Consider the following 12,462-nt stretch of genomic DNA (forward strand, 5'->3'; position numbering starts at 1 on the left):
ACCTCACTCTCAGATACCTCCTTCCCCCTCCACCTCACTCTCAGATACCCCAGTCTCAGTTCACCCCAGCCACGGATTTGCTCACAGCCCATTCATTTTTCTGCCCTTTTCTTCTTTCCTACCCTACTCATTGCTCCCCCAATCACAGGCACGTTCTCTCCTGAACCAGCGTTTTGTGCCAGGACCAACTCTAGAATAGAAGCTAAGCCCACAACTGACTCGATGGTCAGAGTATTCCCCACTAAAGCCACACCTGTGGTACTGGGAAAAACCTGGGTCACTGAGTGGAAAGCCTCAAGCCTCAGTTTAGTTCAGATGTCAATTTCCAGACTGGGAGTTCAACTCAACTTTGTTTTTCAGAAGACAATTCCTCTTTCTCTCTCTCCTCCACACCAGTCATCTACTGCCCACCCTGGTTCCCTGGGTAACTAACAACCTGTTGCCTAGCATCTGCCCATGACACTCTGAGTTGGTTGCTAGGAAACATGTAACAGCTGGTTGAGAATGTTTCTCCTGATTGTTCCCACCCTCTCTCACCCCCAACTGTGAGGCTCAGCCTGTCTCCTCACTCAATAGTCTCCAATAGCACTGTCCCTGACATCTATCCGACAGTTGGCAGTAGTACTGGGTTAGTAATCTGCAGAATGTGAGTTCAAAGAACCCACAAGATGCCATCTGAATTTAGATTTTTGTTCAAACAAGTTGGAAAGAAGGAAATGTGATCAGTAAAAATGACAATCGAGCTGTCAGATTATGACAAAAGGCTAAGTTGGTTCACTAATATGCATAAACCCATGATGATCTACAACACCAGGTTGATCTTTTCTGTTAATGCACACCATCTTTACTCTGCTCACTGACCCACATTGGCTCTCAGTCTGACAAGCCTGCAAGCTTATCTTTCTCATCTTGGTGCTGAAATCTCTTCATTATGTCACCTTGATCCCTGTAACGTCTTCAAGCCCCACAACCCTCGATGATGTCTGCACTCCTGTTATTCTCTTGCTCAGTCCTCAATTTCCATTAGTGCATTGGGAATGCAAACTCTGAAATATCCTCTCTCCATCTTTCTCTCTTTCTTCTATGGCAAGTCATTGGTGCCACTATTTAAGAAAGGTGGTAAGGACAAGCTAGGGAACTATAGACCAGTGAGCCTGACATTGATGGTGGGCAAGTTGTTGGAAGGAATCCTGAGGGACAGGATGTACATGTACTTGGAAAGGCAAGGATTGACTGGGATAGTCAACATAGCTTTGTGTGTAGAGACTCATGTCTCACGAACTTGATTTGAATTTTTTGAAGAAGTAACGAAGGGCAGAGCGGTAGACATGATCTATAGGGACTTCAGTAAGGTGTTCGACAAGGTTCCTCATGGGAGGTGGTTAGCAAGGTTAGATCTCATGGAATACAGGGAGAACTACCCATTTGGATACAGAACTGGCTCAAAGGTAGAAGGGTGATGGTGGAGGGTTGTTTTTCAGACAAGAGGCCTGTGACCAGTGGTGTGCCCCAAGGATCGGTGCTGAGTCCACTACTTTTCATCATTTATACAAATGATTAGGATATGAACATAGGAGGTAAAGTTAGTAAGTTTGCAGATGACACCAAAATTGGAGGTGTAGTGGACAACAAAGAAGGTTCGTTCAGAATACAATGGGATCTTGATCAGTTGGGCCAATGGGCTGAGAAGTGGTAGATGGAGTTTAATTTAGATAAATGCGAGGTGCTGCATTTTGGAAAGCAAATCTCAGCAGGACTTATACACTTAATGGTAAGGTCCTGTGGAGTGTAGCTGAGCAAAGAGACCTTAGTTCATAGTTCCTTGAAAGTAGATTCACAGGTAGATTGGATAGTGAAGAAGGCATTGGTATTCTTTCCCTTTTTGGTCAGAGCATTGAGTACAGGAGTTGGGAGTTTATGTTGTGGCTGTACAGGACATTGGTTAGGCCACTTTTGGAATATTGCGTGCAATTCTGGTCTCCTTCCTATTGGAAGGATGTTGTGAAACTTGAAAGGGTTCAGAAAAGACTCACAAGGATGTTGCCAGGGTTGGAGGATTTGAGTTGTAGGGTGAGGCTGAATAGGCTGGGGCGTGTTGGAGGCTGAGGGGTGACCTTACAGAGTTTGATAAAATCATGAGGAGCATAGATAAAATAAATAGACAAAGTCTTTTCCCTGGGGGTGGGGAGTCCAGAACTGAAGGGCACAGGTTAAGGTTGAGCGGGGAAAGATATAAAAGGGATCTAAGGGACCACCTTTTCATGCAGAGGGTGTGTGGATGGAATGAGCTGCCAGAAGAAGTGGTGGTAGTTGGGCAATTACAGCATTTAAAAGGCATCTGGATGGGTGTATGAATAGGAAGAGTTTGGAGGGATATGGGCCAAGTGCTGGCAAATATGACTAGATTAGTTCAGGATATCTGGTCGGCATGGACGAGTTGGACCAAAAAGCCTGTTTCCATACTGTACATCTCGATGACTCTATGACTCTGTAACCTATTTAGATGTCCAAGCTCTTACTCACTCATATCACAGAGGCTCGGTGTCAGAAATACACCTGTGACCCACCTTTTGATATATTATTATGTGACGACACTATATAAATACAAGTTGTGGATGACTTTTATGTCATCAAGCAAATGCACATCCCAGCTCCTTGTATAGTTCTTAAATTTCCAAGAGATATATTCCTTTTCCAAATCTCTTTTACTTCAGGAATGCAGCTATCCAGCAGAATGTTGGATATTATGTGCCATCTGCTGACTTTTACCACATCTGCAATCAACTGGATATCATTGTCCAAGCTACGCGTGACGGATCTCTGAGCACACTGCCTGCAGACTCAGCTATTCGCAGATTCCCTCAGGTAATATTCCATACCTGAACAGGATGTCAAAAATTTCCAGATATCCAAAACTGCAGATGAGGAAATACTCAGCTATGTCAATTTCACCCAATGGCCACATTCATTGTGTCATGACTTAAAGTTGAACAAAATATTGGGAATGGGAGCAATGCAGGTGGAGGTCAAATCTAGGAGAAAGTGAGGACTGCAGATGCTGGAGATCAGAGCTGAAAATGTGTTGCTGGAAAAGCGCAGCAGGTCAGGCAGCATCCAAGGAGCAGGAGAATCGACGTTTCGGGCAAGCTCCCGAATGTTTCTTTATGTAAGAATTCTTTATGATACAGAAGCCAGCCTTCTGTAAGAATATAACATCCAGGACACACTCAGTTCCATGGGGTTGTTATTAGTTGGCTGGTTGAAAATATTAGTTACTTGCAATTCTACTGAGAAGTAGGGGTGGGCAGGTTGCAAGGTTTTCAATAGGTCATTCAAGGAAATTGAAGATCACTGAAGAGGAGTTCAAAGATGACATGGAATCATAGAATTTTAGAATCCCTACAGTGTGGAAGCAGGCCATTTAGTCCATCAAGTCCATACTGACTCTTCAAAAACCATCCCACCCAGACCCACTCTGTCCTGTATCCTATATTTCCCATAGCTAATTCACCTAGCCTGCACATCTCTTGATATGATGGGCAATAGAGCATGGCCAATCAACCTAACTGACATAACCTTAGACTGTGGGAGGAAACTGGAGCACCCAGAGGACACCCATGAAGACACAGGGAGAATGTGCCACTCCATACAGTCACCTGATGGTGGAGTCTAACCTGGGTTCCTGGCGCTGTGAGGCAGTATTACAAAAATAAGTGAGTATGAGACAGAGAGAAGTAATCCAGGTGGCTCTTCATTGTTTCAGCTCAACAGGTGGCTCAGTGCTTAGCACTGCTGTCTCACAGCTCCAGGGACCCAGGTTCGATTCCAGCCTCGGGTGACTGTCTGTGTGGAGTTTGCTTATTCTCCCTTTGTCTGTGTGGGTTTCTTCTGGGTGCTCCGGTTTCCTCCCACAATCCCAAGATGTGCAAGCCAGGTGAATTGGCCATGCTAAATTGCCCGTAGTATTAGGTGCATTAGTCAGGGGTATATATAAGGAAGGGGAATGGGTCTGGGTGGGTTACTCCTCGGAGGGTCGGTGTGGACTTGTTGGGCCGAAGGGCCTGTTTCTATACTGTAGAGTATCTAATCGTGTAAGGCAGTGCTGCTTTAAACTGTACTGCTTGGTGGACCATTCAACTACACACATTTTGCATAAAAGACTCAGTGAAAAGTCAAGAGCAGTTGGATAAATTTGTGGTGTCTAAACTTAGGTAAAAATTTTAGGAATTAAAAGCTATTCTAATGGTGACCACAAGACAATTGTAGTAAAAACACATCTGGTTCACTAATATCCTTTATCATTACAATCAGCTGTTCTTACCAGTATGGCCTACATGAGACTCCTGAACCACACCAGTATGGCTGGTTTTTAACTGCCCTCTGAAATGGCCAAACAAGCCACTCAATTCAAAGGTAATTAGAAATAGCCTAGCCATCAGTGCTCACACTCCATTAAAAAAAAAGGTACAGCAAGGAGTCATATAAAGGACCATCTTTACAGCAATTATAGCATAAGGTTAGGTACAGAGAGAATTTCCAACACTATCCCATCAAACACTCCCAGGATAGCTACATCACAGGATTATATACAGAGTAAAGCTCCTGCTGCACTGTCAGAAGAGCAGCACTGCCCCTCCTTAGTTATTCTAACAACTGAGTGACTTGCTAGTTAAGCATTGATTATACTGGTGAGGGATTGGTCAAGTTACATGTAAACCCAGCTGGGTTTTGCTGCCACATTTCCTTATTAATGATGATTTTTACTGACAACGGTGGTTTTTAAATTGTGCCCAAATTCTCAAACATCCATTTTGGAAATAAATTCCTCCTTTGTTATGTTGTGTCTCCCACCCTTTAGATTGACAATCCCTGCAGGAGCCATCAGACATCTCACTGTGCACTCACCATCATGAAGGGTTCTTACTGCGAGATTTTCAATTTTCACAGATTCTGGACTTGATGGCTAATTTCCTGACCTGGTTTCAAAATATCCTGTTCTGACATTCGTGGAATCTGACTGCTTTAACTTTTCTGTGTTCCCACAGGATGTTCCTGTTTTGTTCACGGAATCTGCACCCTCTCCATGCCATGAACAAGTGCTGTGAGTCTATTAAGTTGTAATAGTACAGTTGTATTTCAGTGAGAGACAGAGCCACAATTTGATTCACTGTCAGCTTATCTTTGGAGGGGTCCCATCTTGGTTAGCGTTCACTGATCAACCTCCAACCTTCTCCATTTACCAGACATGTCACAGGCTGGTTCGGTCAAATGTCATGACCTATCCACAGAGCGGAACGCAATCTCAGTCAGCGACTCATCATGACCTGGACAGGTGACCTTTGACCCTTGATATATGTGACCCCACTCTTGGTGGGTATAATATGAGAAAGCACATGGCCATGTGGTCTTTGCCATCAATTTCCAAGGTTAGCCATCTTCAGTCACAGCCCTGCTTATAGTCACAGTCTGTCACTGTGCCTTATTATAGGCCATCGCCTCTCTAAACCTTTGACCTCGCTCTGTTTGCCCAACTAACTGGTATCCAGCAGATTCAGCACTAGCATTTGGCCATTTCACTAGTGGGATTTAAGTGCTGTAGATTTTTATTGAAACAGTTTGGTGGTCAATGACAAGTCATTGGGATAGTAATCCACAGCCTTAGACTCTGGAGTTTAAATTCCATCAGGACAGATTGTCATATTTGAAATTTGGAAAAGGGTAATGACCCTGTAACCATTGTCAATTGTTGTAAAAATCACATGAATCCCTAAGTCCTTTAGGGAAGGGAACTGCCATCCTTACCTGGTCTGGCCTACATGCGACTCCAGACCCACAATGATCTGTTTGATTCTTAAATGTCCTTTCAAATGGGTTAGAGAGACTCTCAATTCAAAGGCAATTAGAGATGGGTAATAAATATCAACCTTGGTAGGTTCACCATATCCCATTTTTTAAAAAAAATGCTACTGATCCGTCTCTGAACCCTGGATCTCACAAATCTATTCTGGGTCCTCATTGTTTAGAATTGAACGCAGTCCCATTGGCAATTGTTGAGGAGATGAATGTATGCTTCAAGCCACGTCACTTAACTGTAGACAGTCACAAGGCCGTGGGTTTGACCCCAAACCAGAGGATGGAATACATAATGTTGGCTAAATTCCCAATGTCAGTGCTGAGGGAAGGCATGCAGGTCCAGAGCTGCTTTCTTTCAAAGAAGATACTAAGCCAAAGTTTCATCGACCCTTTTGTGTAGACATAACATACACATGTCGACAATTGGAACATTATAAAGTATTTCTCCCCAGTGCTTTGGGACCAGCATTGATTTTTTAACTAGCTTTGCTGAAAGATAATCGATGCAGTTATTATGTTGCCTTTTTGAGATGTTTAGAATGTCTTGCCCCCACTCTACCCTTTACAGGCAGGCGATTCCAGTCTATCTTTACAGTTGCTGAAACACCCACTGTCAATATTCTAAGACTTACCATTGACTACAAACTGAATTGTACTTGTCATATAAGTAATGTGGCTGCAGGAGCAGGTCAGAGGCTAGGAATCCTGCAGTGAGTAATTCACCACTTGATTCCCCAAAGCCCACCCACTGTCTAAAAGGCAGGCGTGTGACAATACTCCCCACTTGCCTGGATGAGTACAGCTCCAACAACACTGAAGAAACTTGACACCATCCATGACAAAGCAGCCCATTTGATTCACACCACATCCACAAACATCCACTCCCACCACCACCAATGCTCAGCATCAGCAGTTTGTACCATCTGTAAGATGAACTGTAGAAAGACACAAAGGTTCCTTAGACAGCAAGTTCCTAACTCAAGACCATGACCATCTAGAATGACAACAGTAAAAGGTACATGGGAGCATCACCAACTGTAACTTTACTCCATTTAGCATCCTGATTTGGAAATATATTGCCATTACTTCAGGATCACTGGGTCAAAAGTCGGGAACTCCCTCCTTAACAGCATTGTGGGTTTATCAACACCAAAAAAAATTACAGCAGTTCAAGAAGGCAGCTCACCACCACCTTCTCAAGGGCAACAAGAGATGAGCAATAAATGCTGGCTCAGCCAGCGATACCACATCCCATGAATGAATGAAAATTAAATAAAATTAAAGGTCCCCATAATTTTAATTCTTGCACCTCTCTGTAATTTCCTTGCAAATGTTTTTCTGTATCTTCCCCATGAGCTATAAGACCATAAGACAAAGGAGCAGAAATTAAGCCATTCAACCCATCAAGTCTGCTCCGCCATTCAATCATGGCTGATATGTTTCTCAACCCCATTCTCCCGCTTTCTCCCCGTAACCCGTCTTAAACATACTCAATGATGTGGTCTCCACAGCCTTCTGTTGCAGTGAATTCCATTGATTTACCACCCTCTGGCTGAAGAACTTTCTCTTTATCTCCCTAAAAGTTCTTCCCTTTACTCTAAGGCTGTGCCCTTTGATCCTAGTCTCTCCTACCAATGGAAACATCTTCCCAGCATCCACTCTGTCCAGGCCACTCAGTATTCTGTAAGTTTCAATTCGATCCCTGCACGCCCCATACTTCTAAACTCCATCAAGTATAGATTCAGAGTCCTCAAATGTTCCTCATATATTAAGCTGTTCATTTCTGGGAGCATTCTCGTGAATCTCCTCTGAACATGCTCCAGGGCTAGGACATCCTTCCTGAGATATGGGGCCCAAAACTGTGCACAATACTCCAAATGTGGCCTGACTAGAGCCTTATTGAGCCACAGAAGTACATCCCTGCCTATATATTCATGTCTCCTCGAAATAACTGCCATAATTGGATTTGCCTTCCTAACTACTGACTGAACCTGCAAGTTTACCTTGAGAGAACCCTGGACTAAAACTCCCAAGTTTCTTTGCACTTCAGACTTTTGAACTTCCTCCCCATTTAGAAAATAGTCCTAACCTCTATACCTCATCAGTACGATCAATCCCTTCTTATTTTGTGTTCCTTATTTTCCTTTCTAATCTTATCTCTGGTTCCCATCTCAAGTTAGATGAAACTTTCCCTGATTACAATTACAAAGCACACTGCATATCCATTGAGGATGATCGAGGAATGGACTGTGGTGCCACAGAGAGAGTAGTCCCTCTGGAATGATCACAGGGCAGGGAGGTGTGGGGAAGATGTGTTCGCAGGTGGCATTATGGTGAATGTGACGGAAATAGGGGAAGATGTTTGAATAAACAGGCTGGTGGAAACATGGGCTACAAGGGGAACTGTGTGATGACTTTGAATGGAGAAAGGAAGGGGTGAGGAAGAGGCATGAAATAGAATGGAACAGAAGTAGACTGTTCAGGCTGCTCAAGCCTGCTCTACCATTCAGTAGGACTATGGCTGGTCCAATAATCCTCACAACTTTCCTGTATTTTCCCCATAGCCCTTGGTTCTCCTACTGATCAAGCATTCCTCTATCCCTGCCTTAAAAAATACACAAGAAGACGGTTAACTAGGGGAGGAGGAAATCCTGTTTTGAGAATAAGAGGAATACATAATTGACACTTCTATCATCTGAACAGACAGGACAGCAACAGAGAAGCTGGGGGATCAGGGGTCACTGTTAGTGCCAGATCTGCTGAGAATTTTCAGCTTTCTCTTTTTTTTATTCCCGATTTCTCGCATCATAGCATTTTGTTTCTTTATTTTCACTCCATAGAAATGACCAAGAGGAACCAGAAAAACTCAAAGGAATGCCCAATGTCTCTGTAAACCAAACAGCTTCAGCTACTGGGAAGAAGGCCAAGAAAGGAAGGAGAAGGTTAAAGGCCAGATTAATCCATAAGACTGTTAACCAAACAGATTTAACAGAATCTCATACCAAATCTATGACCCCACCACATGATGGTCTACCATTTTCCTCATCCTCATCAGACCAGGGAAAACCGACCACTGGGGACGAAAACCAATCAAACTCTAAAGGAAAGGGTCAACTGAGTCCTCCTCATGATGTAAGGCATGTGATTTGAAATGTAAGCCTAAATCCCAAGTATCAGCTGATATTCCTTTACATAATAACCATTGATTTACAGTAACTGTGCCTAGTTCTGTCCTCCATTCCCAACTTTTCCATGCCACATTTATGATCCCCACAAGCTTTTTCCTACCTCTCTACTCCTCATCCTATCAATCTATCTTTCCAGTCTGTACTCCCTCCAGATTCTTCTTAATGTGTTTTGTGTTATTAACTTCAAGCACTCTCTGAGGCAATGAAATCCACTTTCTCACCACCCTCTGAAAGAAGCCACTTCTCCTGAATCTCCAACTGCTCTGTAAATTATACTGCAGCTCTGTAGACCCCTGGTTGGACCACACTTGGAATATTGAGTTCAGGGTGTAGGTTTGCTTGCTGAGCTGTAGGTTTGATATCCAGACGTTTCATTACCTGGCTAGGTAACATCATCAGTGGCGACCTCCAAGTGAAGCGAAGCTGTTGTCTCCTGCTTTCTATTTATATCTTTCTCCTGATGGGGTTCCTGGGGTTTGTGGTGATGTCATTTCCTGTTCGTTTTCTGAGGGGTTGATAGATGGTATCTAGGCCTATGTGCTTGTTTATGGCGTTGTGGTTGGAGTGCCAGACCTCTAGGAATTCTCTGGCATGTCTTTGCTTAGCCTGTCCCAGGATAGATGTGTTGTCCCAGTCGAAACGGTGGGTTTTTTTCATCCGTGTATAGGGCTATGAGGGAGAGGGGGTCGTGCCTTTTTGTGGCTAGCTGGTGTTCGTGTATCCTGGTGGCTAACTTTCTTCCTGTTTGTCCTACGTAGTGTTTGTGGCAAATCCTTGCATGGAATTTTATAGATGACGTTGATTTTGTCCATGGGTTGTACTGGATCTTTTAAGTTTGTTAGTTTTTGTTTGAGAGTGTTGGTGGGTTTGTGTGCTACTAGGATTCCGAGGGGTCTCAGTAGTCTGGCTGTCCTTTCTGAAACTTCTTTGATATATGGTAAGGTGGTTAGGGTTTCTGGCTGTGTTTGGTCTGCTTGTCGTGGTTTGTTCTTGAGGAATCTGCGCACTGTGTTTTTTGAGTATCCGTTCTTCTTGAATACGTCGTTAGGTGGTTCTCCTCTGTTTTCCGAAGTTCGTCTGTGCTGCAGTGTGTGGTGGCTCGTTGGAATAGTGTTCTGATACAGCTTCGTTTGTGTGTGTTGGGATGGTTGCTGGTGTAGTTAAGTATTTGGTCAGTGTTTGTCGGTTTTCTGTATACGCAGGTTTGTAATCTCCCTTGTCCTTCCTTTCTACTGTGACGTCCAGAAATGTGAGTTTGTTGTCGGTTCCTTCCTCCTTGGTGAACTTTATGCCTGTGAGGGTGTTGTTGATGATGTTAACTGTCTCTTCTATTCTTGTTTCGTTTTGTGATGACAAAGGCGTCATCTATGTAGCGAACCCAGATTTTTGGTTTGATGATTGGTAGGGCTGTTTGTTCTAGCCTTTGCACTACCGCTTCTGCTATGAATCCTGATTCAGGCTAAGCAAAGACACGCCAGAGAATTCCTAGAGGCCTGGCAATCCAACCACAATGCCATAAACAAGCACATAGATCTAGATGCCATCTATCAACCCCTCAGAAAACGAACAGGAAATGACATCTGCATAAACCCCAGGAACCCCATCCAGCAGAAAGAAATAAATAGAAAGCAGGAGACAACAGCTTCGCTTCACTTGGAGGTCACCACTGATGATGTTACCTAGCCAGGTAATGAAACGTCTGGATATCAAACCTACACCCTAAACCTCAACCTGAGCTACAAACCTTCACAAACCTTGCGATATTGGGTTCAGTTCTGGTTGCCTCTTTATAGGAAAGATGTGGAAGGAAGCTTTCGAGAGGGTGCAGAGGAGATTTAGTACGATGCTGCCTGGACTGGAGGGCATCTCTTATGAAGAAAAGTTGAGGGAGCTCAGGCTTTTCTCATTGGAGTGAGGAAGAATGACATGTGACTTGAGAGAGGTGTACAAGATGTTGAGAGGCATAGATAGGGCGAATAGCCAGAGAATTTTCCCCATGGCAGAAATATCTGTCACAAGGGGCATCATTTTAAGGTGATTGAAGGAAGGTTTAGGAGAGATGTCAGAGGTAGGTTCCTTACACAGAGAGTGGTAAGTGCGAGGAATGCACTGCCAGCACTGATAGTAGAGTCAAATACATTAGGGACATTTAAACAACTCTTGGATAGGCACGTGGAAGTTAATACAATGATGGGTATGTAGGTTAGTCTGATCTTAGAGTAGGATAAAAGGCCAGCACAACATTGACGGCCGAAGAGCCTGTACTGTGCTGTACTGTTCCTTATTCTATGTTCTTTGCTCAACAGGCTTATATACCTGGGCCCTGGTTCTGACCTTGCCTACAGATAGAAACCTCTTCTTCATGTCCATTCGAGCAAACCTTTCTGGGATTGCCAAGTCTTTACAATGTGACGTCTCGGGACTCAAAAGTCAAAATGTCAAAGAGAACTGGGGTTTCTCTACTGTTTAGAAATGTCAAGTGACTTTGTGGAGAATGCAAACAAAAGATTTTAAGAGAGATTAAAAGAATGGACTTTATTATCTGGGTTGAGGTGGTATGTGTTTTTTTGAACACATACCTAGATGTGACTAACCTGGAGAGGTTTGCAAAGAAAGAATTCTTCTCTCTCTGTCTCTCCTCATCCCCCCCCCCCCCCCCGCCCCCTCCTCCACCAACCACCACCCACCTCTCTCTCTCTCTCTCTCAATTAAGTATTTGTGAATACTGAAGGTTTCAATAGTCAGGATTGCCAACTGGTTCACATCTGAATCTGGAATCTGGTCTGAAAATCTTCTATCACTCTGCAATCAAGTGAAATCAGATCTCATCAACAGGAAGTCAAAGAGACTATGATAGATCAAACCATACTGGAACTTTTGATCTGCAGGACACCTTTCTTTCTCTTGAACATTTTTCCACCCATCATACACCTGTGTGATCTCGCCTGGTCGGTGCCTGAGTGTGTGTGTTTGGGATAAAGTGGAATGTAGTTTAATCCCAAGTTTAGTTGATGATGAGTTTTGCTACTTAGTCTGAGAATACGATTTGTCTTTACTAATCATGTTAATATTGAGCTAATTGAAAAAAAACTGGGTGAAAGATTCTCTTGTCCTAGCTTACAGTACTAAAGAGAAACAAGTTGACAATTTTTGTGATTAAACAAGACATTTACACTTTTTCACCAGCTATCGTGTAGTGGGGCTTGATTTCTAGCACGTTCCCCCATTTGGACTTGTCATTAGTGTGAGAGGAAACCCACTAATATTTTCGTGAGAAGAGACTCTCATCTTAAACGTGGTTTAGTTTATTGTATGATTACATTCTGGTGCCAGTGCATTAAAAGGTTAGATGGGGCCCTCTAGTGGTGCAGTGGTATTGACGCTACTCCCATCCTCTCGACCAGGTGGCCCAGGTACAAAT

At 43.6% G+C, this 12,462-nt stretch overlaps 1 protein-coding gene across 3 annotated transcripts in view; it reads left to right on the forward strand.

Annotated features, from left to right (window-relative positions):
- LOC122556121 overlaps window positions 1–11,708 on the forward strand; it is a 38,038-nt gene extending 26,330 nt beyond the window's left edge. The window contains exons 9-12 of one of the 3 annotated variants that reach the window (XM_043702591.1): window positions 2,715–2,865; window positions 5,046–5,101; window positions 8,694–9,006; window positions 11,348–11,708. In XM_043702591.1, the coding sequence (XP_043558526.1) occupies window positions 2,715–2,865; window positions 5,046–5,101; window positions 8,694–9,003 (517 nt within the window). In that variant the 3' untranslated portion in view covers window positions 9,004–9,006; window positions 11,348–11,708. Of the gene's footprint in view, window positions 1–2,714; window positions 2,866–5,045; window positions 5,102–8,693; window positions 9,381–11,347 lie in introns of those variants that run through there. The other 2 variants (XM_043702589.1, XM_043702590.1) reach the window with 2 other exon arrangements.
- The last annotated feature ends 754 nt before the right edge of the window (window positions 11,709–12,462 follow it).

Source organism: Chiloscyllium plagiosum, chromosome 13 (genome assembly GCF_004010195.1).
Source record: "Chiloscyllium plagiosum isolate BGI_BamShark_2017 chromosome 13, ASM401019v2, whole genome shotgun sequence".
NCBI lineage: Eukaryota > Metazoa > Chordata > Chondrichthyes > Orectolobiformes > Hemiscylliidae > Chiloscyllium > Chiloscyllium plagiosum.